General features: G+C 32.5%; 1 protein-coding gene across 4 annotated transcripts; it reads left to right on the top strand.

The window, feature by feature from the left end:
- Positions 1-2,822: 2,822 nt before the first annotated feature.
- LOC139493424 (uncharacterized) lies at positions 2,823-8,549 on the top strand. 4 transcript variants are annotated; one of them, XM_071281821.1, is made up of 2 exons: positions 2,823-3,133; positions 7,308-8,549. In XM_071281821.1, exon 2 carries the CDS (start codon positions 7,308-7,310, stop codon positions 8,364-8,366), a length of 1,059 nt encoding a protein of 352 aa, XP_071137922.1. In that variant the 5' UTR covers positions 2,823-3,133; the 3' UTR covers positions 8,367-8,549. The 4 variants fall into 4 exon arrangements, with proteins under 4 accessions (XP_071137922.1, XP_071137921.1, XP_071137920.1 ...); XM_071281820.1 differs by having other exon boundaries at positions 2,846-2,969; positions 7,308-8,500; XM_071281819.1 differs by having other exon boundaries at positions 3,129-3,248.
- The last annotated feature ends 7,134 nt before the right edge of the window (positions 8,550-15,683 follow it).

Here is a 15,683-nt window from a genome sequence, read left to right as displayed (position 1 = left end):
AATGTGTTTAGCTATTTTTTGTTTTGTTTTTAAAATACTTTATAAATAAAAGAAACAGACACAACTTGATCATTGCGTCTTCGGATCGAAACTTGGTATCTAGTTACTTTTAAAGACCACTTAATTATCACATGAAAATAAAAAGCAGCTGATGATACAGATCAACCTATTTTATGTAAGAAATTTAATATAAATTAATTAAATAATAAAAATTTAAGTTTGTTTCATGAATTGCATGACGGCAATGAAGGAGTATGCCAACATTGTTAATTCTCACAGATACAGTGTATTTTTTCTGGTATGTTAATCTACATTCAAACAGTTATGCAGTAATTGGTAACATTTAAGTAAGAGGAGTATTGAAAAAAAGTTTCGTTTAGCCGGTATCATCCGTACCATACATGACTGCGTTCATGCAGTCAATGGGAAGCCTGTCCTATATACCAGCAACCTTTTTCTTAATTGTTCCATGAACAATCATCCAAATGGGGGTTGCATGGTTTTGTTCATCCCAGTGGTTGCAATAGGGTGATGTGCATGAATCTTTATCACAGTGATGTATATGAAACATTATCCTATTGGGTGCCGTAAGATGTTCTCCGTTAACCTTTATTCAAGCGTAGGTGCCCTAAGGTGCTTTCTACGAACCTTTATCGCAGTTGTTGACGTAAGGAGCTTTCTTTGAATCTTCATCCCAGTTTGTATCGCATGATCCTCTCGTTAACCTTTATAACAGCGTTTGCTGTATGGTTCTGTCCATGAAACTTTATCCCAGTGGTTGATGAAGGGTGCTGTTCATGAACATTCATTTCATCTTTACCGTTTTGTGTTGTACATGAATATTTTATTCCAGTGGTATTATACGTAGGACATGGTCTATTAACCATTATCCCAGTGCTTACTGTAGTGTGCTGTCGATTAACATCCTTCCCAATGGTTGCAGTAGCGTATGAACCTTCATTTCTTTTGTTGCCGTAGGGTGCTGTCCATGAACCGTTATCCATGTGGTTGCTGCTAGTTGCTTTCCATGAACCTTTATCCCGTCGGGTGCCACAGGGAGAGGTCTATGAAACGTTATCTAAAGTGGTTGCCGTAAGACGCTGTCCATTAATCTTTTCCCGCATTTTGTTGTAGGGTGCTGCCCATGAAATTTTGTCCCAGTGGATGCCACAGTGTGCTGTCTATGAACCTTTATTCGAGCGGTTGCCGTTTGTGGCTATCAATGAACCTTTATCCCAGTTTTTGTTGTAAGGGGCTGTTCAGAAACCATCATTTCATGGTCACTATAGTCTGTTGTTCATGAATCTTTATCCAAGTGATAGACGTAAGGTGCAGTCCATGACCTTTCCTTCCAATGGTTGACATAGTGTGTCGTCTATATGCCTTTTTTTAATTTCTATGGTTGCAGTATGTTACTGTTCATGTGCTTTAAACAATTCAAAAATTGGCGTAGGGTGTTGTTCATAGGCCTTGATAGCAATGGTTGCTGTAGCATGCTTTCCGTGAACCTTTATTTCAGGGGTTACCGTAGTATGCTGTCGATGAACAGCCGTTCTACTGATTGCTGAATGGGGGTTGGACGTGTTAGTAAGAACCAATAAAATTATGACGAGACAATCAAGTTGTAGAGTAGAGCACACCTATGTTGGTTTTTTTTAAAGTTAAATGATAAATATTGCGTAGCACAAAATGAGTACGTCGACATATCATTCCTCTTCGCATATTTGATAATGAGTATAATGGAGGTAATAAGGAGATTCAATCAATCAATCAATAAGGCTGAAGATAATTTTCCATCGTTGTTAGTATCTAAGGTAAGGCAGATGGCCATTTTCCGTTGTTGTTAGTGTTTTAGGTAAGGTAGAATAATGGCAATTTTCCGTTTTTTTAAAGATTTTTTAAAGGCAATTTGCAAGGTAGGATATATCTTTCCGTTTCGGGTAGTGTCTAAGGTAAAGCAGGAGACCTTTTTCCGTTGTTGGTACTTGACTTCGGTAAGACTGGAGATAATTTTCCGTTTTTGTTATGTCTTGTGTGAAGCAGGAGACAATTTGCTGTTTTGGTAGTGTGTTAGCCGAGGTAGGAGATATTTGTCCGTTATTTGGTAGTGTTTTGGGTATGGTAGGAGATATTATTTTTCTGTTATTTGGTAGTATCTTAGGTAAGGTATGAGACAATTTACCAATGTGGGTAGTGTTCTTGGTGAAAAGAGAGAAAATAATAAGAAAGTTCAAAGATATATTTGACTAATTGGGTTTACCTTAAAGAAAGTAGGGAATTTGACTTCCACCTGAAAAAGAGTGTATGCATGATTGAGCCATGGATTTTGCATTGTAACATATCACCTCATCAAAAATGTATGCAGTTTAAGCGGTTCTTTACAATGAGCATACACTGGATGTAATGTCATACTTTTGATCAGATCGATCATTGTATGATTTACATCCAGTGGCAAATATACCGTGTTTAGGATGAGAATATTCGCAATAGATAGGTCCTGCAATAGAGGGTCGACTTACTTTTTCGCTCACGTGGCTATGTATTTTTACATCCCGAACAAGCTTCATTCAAAATTAAAGTAATGGTCACTTTCTTTCTTTTCGTATAAATTTTGAAAATTGTGTTCAATTTAACAATTAAAATTTAACTGATGATAAAATCGGTTGACTAATTAAATTGAAATAATTGGTTTTCGACATTAGACGTTTAAAAATATAAATTTAGTCATTGCCTAGATTAGGTTTTAAAAAAATAATCTGCAATCAATAAATGCATAAATATTTAACTCCCAATTGACTTCTTTTAACTGTCATGTGACTATAGATAAACCAGATCTAGATTATTGTGGATTAATACGGTTATCGCTCAATATGTGAAGTGGGAATGGAAATAATCCAAACAGTTCGTCAATCTCTGGCCAATACACCCAGTTAATTATAAACCATACAATGGCATAGATTTGTATGAAGGTAGAAATATAACTATTTATTTACATAGTAAAGATTTAATACCTATCTGATTTTTTGAGTTGACAAAAGTTACATTTAAAATGATAATTACACGGATCAGTTTCGACAGGATATGGATACGCGAGGACATTTAACGGTTTTATCGTTCTACCAAGGATAAAAAGGTTGGTGATTAACATCTGATATAATTAAGTTATATTTAAATTGACAAATAATATTTAGATGGTTTTATTTTACATTTGGACGTAAACCATGGGGATGTACTATCGTGACGGAGGGGTAAGTTTCATAAGACAATGACTATTATGAAAAAAAGTATCTTATACTACATACTCAAACTGAAATATCAAATTATGTTTCTATGTACTCATCCATTCATTGTTTTAGTAGTACGAACGCAAGGAAGTACATACATGTATGTTTACTTGTGTTCTTATTGGACACAGCAAAGCAAATTCATACTGGTCCGTTATGTACACATATGCTAAAATCCTCTCAGCCATGTTTGAAGTTAAGCACGAAAAGGCAATTATGGAAATTTGGTCGAAACTGAAGTAATGAAGCAGCATCATGTATATTCTGATGGCTTATCGGCTCTTGCGACGGAAGTTAAATTTTAAAAATACACAATTAAGCAATGACCGTCACAGATTCTTTTTCCTTCTAATATCTGTTCAGATAATTTACATAATGAATACTTGTCGAAAAAATAAAAGCAAATGCATAGTGTGCTCGTTATTGTGGCAGTATAGGAAAACATAACCAGCTTTTTTACGAAATTTTGTTTGACCTTTGATCAAATTTTTAAAAAAGAAACAGCGTAATAAAGGAAGTAAAATAGAACATCACATGGCATATTGGTTTCTATCTTAAAGACGTATTTACTTTGCGCCCTGTTACGAGTACAAACATTCCTATCACTTATTCATGAAACCAAACTAATGTCTTTGATGTTGGCGTATTGGTCTTTACAGTGTAGTAATAACATTTAGCTACATATAATTGATTAACAGATTGTGTTTTGAGAAAAATGTATATAGTGGCATTATATGATTCAAAAGTGAGTTGAAGGTTGAACTATCATATTATGTTATCATTTGAAAAAGAAGTTGTTTTAAATGGGCACAAAAACAAGCCTTGCAAATGCAATCTGCGGACTACACACATAACAAAATAATCTTAGGCGATTTACATGGGGAGTGCTTGGCATTCTGTTGTATTCAATGTCGTCATTACAAGAAAATACTGCCATACAGGTGAAGTCTACGTGGTTATTCCACAGGCAATACTCTGGTTAAACTAACGATGACATCCAGTACAAACGGGAACAAAATTATAAAAATATTGACATTTTGATATAATAGTGTAAAGTTAATTCCTATCACTTATATAAAGCAGCAGTTGTTACAGCAAAATGTTAAGTTACTGTTACTGGTGTGTCTAATTTAAAATGTCTTTTCTCGACTTCTTTCGAAAAGTCTTCGATTCGATAATGTTTTACTGGTATAATGTTAATATTGTTCATTTTACCAGTTTAATACAGCTAGGTGGCTTTGATATTTATTATTACCACTCCTATACAGATAGGTGACTTCATTGTCTGTTTCTACCAGTGTATAAAGGTATGATGATTCCTTGTGTACAAATTTATCCTACAAGTACCGGTATTATAGAGCCATGTTTTTTTTATACACCCTCCCCTATGATAGCAAAGGGTCATTATGTTTTTTGGTCTGTGCGTCCGTCTATTCGTTGTACCGTCCGTTCGTCCGTCTGTCCCGTTTCAGGTTAAAGTTTTTGATCAAGGAAATATTTGATGAAGTTGAAGTCCAATCGACTTCAAACTGAATACTAGTACACATGTTCCTTATGATATTTCTTTTGAATGCCAAATTAGATTTTCATCAAACTTTCACTGTCCACTGAATATAGAAAATGAAAATTCGAGTGGGACATCCGCATACTGTGGACACATTCTTGTTTTAATGATGCTTTCAATTGCGTTTTACCGCTTTTATAGATGTACATGTATCTGTTTTTATAGTTTGCTTTTACTAGACTCATTAATGTTCTTTCTTCTATTTTGTTCCAGTGACCACTGAACGAGTTTTAAGTGGCAATGTAACTAATTCTCCCGTCAATTGATCATGTGCCTATTCGATGTCTTTTTTCTTTGGGGCTTGGTTTTTATAGACATTCATTTAGTATTCTTATCCCTCAGCGATAAAGAACTTGGCATATTATATAGACCGAAAACTGTCTTTTTGTCATTTCATATCTTTATATATTGATTCCTTTTGATGTTATGTCATTTGATTGCTATCTCAATTTACTTATACCAATACTTATATCTTGTATGTGTTATGATTACGTGGTTTTCATAATAAAAGTCAATTAATTGTGTCATTTAAAGTTCGTAAGTAATCTAACAAAAACTTCTGTTGATAGAACAAAAATGATTTTCAGCATTGTAGACAGTGACATAATCCATTTAATGTCAAGTTGCATTTAAAACTTTTAAAGTAGGCTTTTAATAAGTCCTGTGAAAATATAAATCTCTTTAAAAAATATGAAAAAGAAAATTGAAATTAAATATTGCGGTATATTAAATTAGAGATATGTTTTGTTGTCCTAAAATATGACATTCTAGCACATGTACAGTGAGCCATACTGATATGATACCTTGTGTAAAGTGATTCTTCTGAAATCTATGTACACATCGTACCGACGTACTTTCAATTTAAAGGAGAACTGTTTTCCCTTTTTTATACATAAGTTTTAGGAATCGTCACAATTATAAAATCCCTTTACATAATATTGCATCAATAAGTTTTTTTTATCATAAATTATTTGGCAGCCAATTTTTATCCCCCTCCAAATCCCCTAAAAGACACGACTGTTAGCCTGTATATAGTTTAACAATACAAAATGGTATTGTCTCTGCAGTGTGAATTTAGAATGAATAATTCTAAATTTAAATATCCAATTTCAATTATTGCATAACTGACATCGATCTAATATAAATTATACGTTAAACATAAAATGATATGCAAGTTTTTTCAATGACAATTTGCTACAATACAGACATCTTTTTATACTTTAGATTTTGGCACATATTTGGTTACATGGTATGCAATACTTCTCCAAGTTTAACAAAGGATTAAAGAGTATGTTGTTGAAATAAGTTAATCTTAATTAACTGTTAGCCAGATTGGATTAAAACTTGTTTAAGCTTATTATAACGGATAACGAGTCTTAAAAACGATCTGTCACACTTGCATAAATACTTAACATCAAAAGTAGTCTTATACCTACATGCTTGTTTTACCAATAATAAAGTACGTGTTTTTGTTATTTATTATTTTTTTAAACCTTAAGTTTGTATTCTCGTGTGGAATTGATTTTAGTGCCATTAAAATTAAAGTGTCTAAAGTAGACAATATCTGATGGTAGTTAATTAAACAACGATCCTATATCATTTATATATCGAATTGTTGTTAATAATTTACACTTGATCAGTGATATTCTTTTGAGAACCAAACACATTTTTATCTTCCATCTCATATATGCTTTACAACTAAACTGATTCAATAGTTGGTCTGTGTGAACAGACAGGGTTCAAAACTATGCAACATAATCATGTGACGTGTTCATATAGCTAAGTAAAACACCTCACATTGGTAAGTAATTAATTTACAAGAAAAGAACTTTTATGCTTTTGCATTGTGTATTTAGTATTTGTGATTGAAAGACATACGTAATTGGTGAGAATATTATATCCCTCATATTTGTGTTTACATAGTACATATTGTGTGAAGGTACATGTAGTAAAAACTTGTAATATAATCAGCTGTTGAAATCCAAAATTGAAAACTGCATTTGTAAACATAGCATTTGCTTGTTTACTGTATTATACCAGTATATTTGGTTGACTTGACATTGAGCAATATATATAAAGATCATTTGATTTATACAGTAAGCTCACATAATTCCATTTGTTTGATTGCATGTTTATTGTTCTTTGACTTGTTGATATTCACCATTATGTTAAAGCGGGTTCAGATTTTCATTTTATTTAAAATTCAATAATTTTGTTGATAATTGTAGGTTAATGCAATCAATATCTTCCCTTTTTCATAAAGTATTCACATTTATTGTTTTAGTGTTTGGTTGCTTGTTTTCTTTGATGTTTTTTTACCGTCATTTTAATGGTAGGTAAATATATCTGGATAAACGCATTTTACAGCCGAATATCTTTAGTTGGGTTATATACAACATATTACTATATCTTGGTTTTCACATTACCAAAATGTTTTTATCTTTTGTTTTCTTTTATAGATGGTGATGACAACAAACAAGAAGAACGGTTACTTCCCAGACAGAAGTAGAATCGAAAATTGTTTACGTGCTTCACCGGAACCGGGTCCTTTTCTACGATGTCCTGTGTCTACTCCTTTGAACTCACATCGACCTCTTCGACAGAAAATACCTGAGAGTTTGACTTTTGTGTCTCTAGATTTTAGTAAAGTCAAGAGTTTTCCAAAAGGTCAGCCACATAGAGGTCCACATGGATTTCGATTAAATACAAATAGGAATATGAGATCAGATAATCTCGCTAGAAGAAAGAATTTTGATTACTATTACGTTGATCAAGCTTTTCAAAACAGATTAGCTGCATATTCAAATTCAAAATGGCTGAGGTCCTTGTGTTCCCAGCCGGTTCCTGAAATATTTCACAAATATCGACGAAAAGGGGAAATGTTGGATGAACCATTACAAGTGCCAAGGTCATATTCCACACCTGGAGAGCGTTCTATACATGACGGATGGGATTTAAATAGTAGACGTGGAACCCGGGAACATTCAGCTTTTTCATCCAATCCAATATCAACCAATAACTCCAACTCGCCTCAGCTAACAATAATTTCACGATCTTGCACAACTGTAAATATAACTCCACACACAACAATAGAAAGTAGGGGAGAATCTCTCCCGCAACAACCGTCTCCAAATCCAGTGGAATCATTGGATGCTGACGAAGAGAGTGTATTTCAACCGTCACCCCAACCTACGCCACGAAAATCTCCCCTCAAACGTGAACCAATTAGCGATATTCGACTTCCGACAGGATATAGTCCGCTCATTGATGAATCAATTTACGAACATTTCGAGCGAAAGGAAATGAAACTCCCAGATATTAATGCACCAAAAACTACAACAAATACTTTTCCATCAAAACCGCGGAAGGTTTTATTGGAAGCAAGTAGACATTCCATTAACAATGAACAGAGTGTAAAAAGTCATGGTTCACCAGCGTTAGGAAAATCGGGCTACTTGAGCAGAAAACCCGTTACTTCGTTAAATGAAATTCAAGAAAACATGTATAATTTTGGCTAAAGTTGTGTTCAGTGTTACCGTATAAATATCTTCTCCTTATTACAGTAATATAAAATTAAGTCGAAGATTTCGCTAGACAAAAAAACCCAAAATCAATCAATTTAATTAATTAGGAAAAACATTGAATTGTCAATTTTATTTAGAGACTTCACATCTAATCATTCCGAATTTGTTATACCATGCGTACATATTAAATAAATAAATAAATAAATAAATAAATAATCTTTATTTCAAGAGGATGATCCCATTAGTTTAAACTAATCTTCCTGAGAGTCCTCAAAATAATAATAACATATTTATAAGTACATAGAGTATTATAAAATTATATTATACACAATATACAATTGTATTTAAATAATAATGAAAAAGCATATTAATTTGCACAATTGATGGAAAACTTGTAACATTTTGTTTTAAAAGATACAAGTGTATTACTCATTTTTTTTCATTTGGAAAACTGTTCCATATTTGAGAACTTGAATATGTAAATGTTTTATTTAAAAAATTTGTTTTTGGTTTTGGAAGATTTAATAGTTTACAATATATCATTTATTACACAAATGTATACTCAATTGTCGAGCCTTTTACACACACAATGTGAACTATATATCCTCTATTCGATATGAATAAATGATTGATTGGTTATTGGTTGCTAAATTTCCAGTGTCAAATATTTCAGGCATGTACAAAATTTTACGTCAATGAGACTGCACCAAAGCAGCAAATTTATCACAAATGTATGAAAAGTGTTGATGGGTAACTGTTATTGAGACAGAGACCCGATACAATAAACGTCCACCGGGAACCTATGATCGAGGTCCGTCCCTAAATACATATTGTGCCATGAGAACTGTATACCAAAACTAACGGGAAGTCTCCTCTTTTCGATGTCTTATATGATAAGTTCATTTGTTTCAACTTTTTTCCATTTTCTGTAAAGTGATCGTTTTGTTTTCGTATAATGCTGTCCAAATATACAAATATTTTTAAATTATTTTACACATACGACAATGGCTTATAGGAACAAAAAAAATCATCGATATCCCGTCGGAAAGAATCTTTTCAAATCTTTTTTTTCAATTTAAAATGATTCAATTCGTTTTGTTCGTTTTGTTATTACTGAAGAAGGATCATAATCAAAGTGTTCTTTTTTTATAAATACAGTATCAGCTTTTCAGACATATTAACTGTTTAAATAATTTTTTGTCCGCTTTGATCCCCGTCTGCCTCTGGTTTTATTTTCTACATTGATTAGAAATGTTCATTTTGTTTTGTATTGATTCATGATATTTCGTTTTGTTTTGTTTCGTTTTCGTTTCAAGGTTTGGCATATTTCGTTTGGTTCTATTTTGTTTTGTTTTGTTTTTATTTTGTTTTGTTTATTCATGGTCTTTCTGTTTTATTCCGTTTCTCACTTTACATGCAGGTACCTCAAACGCGATATTGATACACATTTTCTCTTTTTGTCTGTTTTCTATTCTTTACACTTTAATGTAAAATTGAAGATTTCAACCTTTAAAAAGAGATATGATGAAAACTGCTCGTCAAGTTAGTATTTTCAAAGTGTGGTTTAACATCTACTAAACTAGTAGGTTTTGAAATGAATTTTAGAATTTAAGTATTAATTTGGATGAAATTTTCTAAAACTGAAAAAATATCGAAAAGTTAGAATACTTATATTTCAATACTTTGATAAAAAATTTTGAATTGTTAAGTGTAACACGGATCGTTCGATTGCATTTAATATGACATCACATATTGAAAGTGTTTGAATTAAAATTAAAATTTGATATCAAATCGGGCACTTGCTGAACAAAATTCTTCTGACCTCTGTAACGTAAAATGATTGTTCTGTTGATTTACGACATTAGCAACTGCGAGAAACTTACAACAGTACTACGACAACGTTTGAGAACACAAATTACGACATATCGTATGCATGTCGTATATTTACGATAAATAATTACGATACGACATGTTTGTATCGTATCTTTAGTGAATACGGGGCCTGTTTCCAACATTCACAGTTCGAAGTCGCTAACAAATGACATGCCACTTTTACGACTCTGCAACTACTTTATACCCTCAACCATGTTTTTAAATTAATTTGTGTAATCTTATTATATATACTCAAAGTAAAATGGATTGGACACAAATAAATCATAAACCGTTCGGAATAACAATGAATAACAATATACTTTAAATATGCGCAAAATTTAAAGTATACAAAACTTTACTTCGAGCCTAGCCATTGAAGTAAGTGAAACAATAAATTATAACGGAAAAATTGGTAATGATGATGTCGTGAATGGACAGCAAATCCATTACTCAGTAGCATAGGAGAAAACATTTCACGAACCTTTCTATAAACTCGAGTAACGTTTAAAATATAAACGTTTTGTTCATGGATTGTTCATACGAGATGTTCGCATTACCAGAAGTTTAGTAACTCAACATTCAATTTAAGGTCATCAAGGAGCTATATAAGATTTTTTTGACATAAAAATTTCTCTCTGGTCTGTATATAAAGTACTGTCTAAAAGAAAATGGTGTACAATTACAATGTTTTATCCACAAAGACAAATTGGATCTGTTATTATATTGACTTTGAACAAGTCATACTAGTAATTCAAGAAAGAAAAGTAGCATCTTAATTTTAAGTAGGAATTATATTCAGTTTTCTCGGTCCATGTAAATAGTGCTCAAGTACATCCTTTTTGTATTGTATTAAGCCTTTTGGATATATTTTGGATTTGTAGATAGATTCTGCTATTTGAAGGAACAATGTATGATTCCCATATAGTTTTATAGTTGATTATAAAAAAGGCATTTTGTTACATGGATTTCTTTGTCATTTAAGGAGATTTTTCTATCTATTGCATCATAATTTGAAGAAGATAAAAATCATCATTTCTGTTTTGTCTGGTTTAAAAAAAAAAAACATACAATACATGATATTTACTACATGTTGGTATAATTAAATCTAGGAAGTTAAAGGCATAGTTTTAAGGATTTTCTACTCCAGAAATAGATTAAGGTGTATTTGGTTAAACTTTAAAGTTTCATAAATTATATATAGATTCTGAATTGGTCCGAGATCTCTGACGTCCAACAGCTGTTTTGCCAGACAAGCTGGGCCATGGGACGTCAGAGCTCGTCCCATATCAAAAAGTGGATATTTGCCCACCCAAAATAGATGCGCTGCTTCGTCGCTTCTGATGCCGACAGACGGCCTTGGAATTATATAAATCGGGCATCAATCTATTCATTTTTCATTTATCTCTTCATTTATGTAAGTTTCACCTACCTGCGAACCTTTATTTTTCACAGTGACCCATCGATTTCGGCATTTTGCCTTTCATTTTCAAAGATAATCACGTGACCACGAGAAAACAGTGATGATTTATGCAAATGAACATAATGTAACATCTCGTTCATTTACGATGCAAGTTATCTAAATGTCCGAGAGCAAAATGGTCGGAACTAAATGCTTCATACCGATCTCCTGTAAAGGAGGTGAAAATCGTGGTTGCTACTAAATGTTAAACATCGATCTCCTATGAAGGAGGTGAAAAAATATAAATATTTGCATATTTTGAGTCTCGAGACCACGAACTCTCTCGTAACTTGACGTCCATTTGAAAGTGAAAGTCAAAATGTCGAAATCGATGGGTCACTGTGAAAACTGTTAAAATATGGAAAAATAAAGGTTCGCAGGTAGGTGAAACTTACATAAATGAAGAGATAAATGAAAAATGAATAGATTGATGCCCGATTTATATAATGCCAAGGCCGTCAGTCGGCATCAGAAGCGACGAAGCAGCGCATCTATTTTGGGTGGGAAAATATCCACTTTTTGATATGGGACGAGCTCTGACGTCCCATGGCCCAGCTTGTCTGGCAAAACAGCCGTTGGACGTCAGAGTAATCTCGGACTAATTCTGAATGCTCTTCAAATTTGTACTTTATTCGGACAGCAAGCGTGTTTGTAGTCGAAACATGTGACTGGTGTACAAAGTTATAATGGATTCGTTTTGTGTTTCCATGGATCAGGATTCAAAAACTACTAAATTACGGATTGACTTCAGTATGCCACTGTTTATATAAGCATTTTTCCTTTAACAAATAGAAATGAAACCTTCCTAGAATCTTTTGTTCCTTCTACCATATTACCATGTACATACTAGACTACTTGATTATAGTTGCTCCTAAAAGCAGACACAGGCGTCAGCATATTTAACCTCTTACATACGGGGTTCACGACTTGTATGCGACTATAGTACTTTCTGTATCAAAAAGATACTTTAATGGCTTTTTATATACCATATCAATTTAAAATCGATTTTTCTTTTATTCAGATGATGATAATGACTGTTTTTCAATGTCAAATCATGCATTATGCAATGAATGTTTAGATATTTTTTTTTTATTTATATTTAAGAGCATACATCAAGATTAAGATTAACTTATATGTATCTTACATCTGTTCTAAACGTGAAATAATCTACTATGTAGAAATGTTATACAATTAAGTGGTTTACAAAGTAATTACTCTGACTAAATGTGCTCTTAAACAGCTTACAGTGAATTAAACAATAAATATTTAAATAATAAAATGCTATAGAAAACACCTTCACATGTAGCCCCGTTTTGTCTGTTACACACACAGGCAACGATGGCAATGGGAACATACATTCGAAAACTATAAGGATATACCAAGAAGGGTGAAATTGAAAAGGGACATAAAAACCACAAATAGAAAAAAAAGAAAACAATTATAGACGACAAAACACTACAGCATTAAACTCATCAACCCTAACCCCGTTTGAATGGTTTTACACTGTAATTATTGTGGGCCCTTTATAGCTTGCTGTTCGGTGTGAACCAAGGCTCCGTGTTGAAGACCATACTTTGACCTATAAAGGTTTACTTTAAAAAATAATAACTTGAATGGAGAGTTGTGTCTCATAAGCACACACACATACTACATTTTCTTATATCTAGATGTTTTGTACCAACAACCAACTGAAGGTGCATATTCACAGTACGATTTTCTATCCGATTTTGATTTGATTTTTACCAGTTTTTAAAAAAATTGTTTACATGTTTAAATCTGTGTATTGCAAAAGCTTTTTTTCTGCTTTTGCAATACACAGATTTAAAAAGTCCACATGTAAACATTTTTTTTTTTTATGGAAAACCAGTAACCTTTCATCCTTGAACTTACAAGGTCATGTTTGCCTGCTTGAAATGTACGCATATTCTATGTACACTATTGAACCCAAACCTAGATATCGATTTAATCATTTTCAAATATTTCTGCTGCGATACAGAAATTATCAAAATCTAATTAAAAACAGATCTCTAATCGCTCCCGTGTTCTTATATGTCGTGAAAACGGGAGCGAATAGAGATCGGTTTTTAATTAAATTGAAATTCAAATCAAGATATCAATCCATTGTTCGACGTACCGAAGTTCAAACACAGAAATGATGCAGTATGAGTATGACGTCGTCTCAAACAAAATATTTTGAAAGAACAAAAACGGTTTGAATCAAACGTATTCGATAGATGGACCATTCTTTGTATACTCATGTAATCATAAATGATAGTTTTGATAGATGATAAATAAATCATGTAGCCACTTGTGTACTCTTTTGAATCCTTATTACTACACTACATGTATAGCAAAATGTTGCTATAAAGAAAATATTCTTCTTCAAATACAATGTCTCATTCAATCATACTTAGTATTAACTCTGGATTAAGCGATCTATCTCCTAAAGATGCATCTACTTTCTTACCAGTATACCAAATTCTGTGTTAAATAAGCGAAGGCAATCATTTTTTTTTTATTTCACTATCTTAAATCGTCCAAAGTACGAATTCATGTGGTTTGATATATATATACGTACAAGTGTTAAATTAAAGACCCAATTGTAAACGCAGTACATTGTTAAATGCTGCAAAGTTCTTAAAATCTGACAAATGAAGGTAGAAAATGTTGAGAATTGCAGACTACCATCTTGACTGCAATGTGCCGAAGAAGAATATTGTCGAACTCTAGCTCATGGAAAGATGAAAAAATGAAATAGATGCAGTTACCTTTCTTAAATTATAACAACAAATAACCGTAGATGTGGAAACAATTTCCAGAGCACGGGTATAACAAAGCCAGCAACTAAGTTGTGAAGTAAGGGCACCCCTACAGGACAAACTATTAAAAAGCAGTCAAATAAACAGCGGTAATTGATGGTTCAGAATCTTCATATACTCAAATTATGCTCTACTTCGAGGCTCAAATTTGACAACCTACGAACAATAAGGATTTTAAATAAACAAATACACGTATAATGTTTTCAGATGACACAATGTAAATCTGATCCCTTATTATCATTTTCTATACAACGTATATATGGTAATACAATCTATTACCGAAGCAATACACCATCTTACGTTCTATGTCTGTTTTAATTTTGTATGATAGTTTGGTATTAGTATTCACAAATATAAAATATTCAATAAAAATTGTATAACAATGCATACCTCTTTACGTGTTTTAAGAAAATGTCTCAGTTTTAGATTTATACCAAACGGGCATTTTTGTTCAACCTATAAGGACTCCATCTGAGAAACAGTTTATATTTCCATTCTCAATTTCATTAATCTCTTCAATTTTAGAATTCATTCATGCATTTTTGTACTATTCAAACTGAAAAGTAAATTATGTGTGTTACAAAGATCAACAGTGCCACCCCTTTCATCTGAACAAACAGGTAAACAATATCCACCAATTCCAAAGAAAACAGCCACAGCAGAAGGCGTTAGAAAGCTATTAAACAAATGCAACCCGAGTAAAGCATTCAATCCTGATAAAATACGAGCCAGAATTTTAAGGGAATGTGCTGAGCAACCCTTTTATGTATTGTAGTTAATGCCAGTATTCGATCTGGTACAGTGCCAGAAAACTGAAAACAAGCAAACCTAACTGCAACATTTAAGGTTTATGACCCCTTCTGTAGCCATTTTTGTACAAATTTTTCAAACTTCAATAGTATCAAAACTACAGGGGAAACTTGATGCAAAGCATTATTTTTTATTGTTTCATTGAATTTAATAGACAAAGAGTACTTTGTGGCAAATAAATCAAGATTTTTATAGAAAATCCACAGCCTTTAATAAAGAGATTTTTGTTATAAAATTTGAAACATATATTACTCACTTGCTTTTCTATGATGTGCTAGTGTTTATTTTTTACAAAAAGTTCTAAGCAGTCTGTAAATTACAAAATACCTCGTGCTGAGTCACTAAAGTCGA

This window comes from Mytilus edulis, chromosome 10, assembly GCF_963676685.1.
Source record: "Mytilus edulis chromosome 10, xbMytEdul2.2, whole genome shotgun sequence".
Lineage (NCBI taxonomy): Eukaryota > Metazoa > Mollusca > Bivalvia > Mytilida > Mytilidae > Mytilus > Mytilus edulis.
Note: the sequence above shows the minus strand (reverse complement) of the source record. Positions and strands in the feature narration are given on the sequence as shown.

Excerpts from the sequence above, each read along its gene's own strand:
- LOC139493424 (XM_071281819.1), top strand. The coding sequence starts at position 3,222 with ATGGGGATGTACTATCGTGACGGAGGG. Across the intron at positions 3,249-7,307 it reads TGTACTATCGTGACGGAGGG|ATGGTGATGACAACAAACAA; the intron begins GTAAGTTTCATA and ends TTTCTTTTATAG.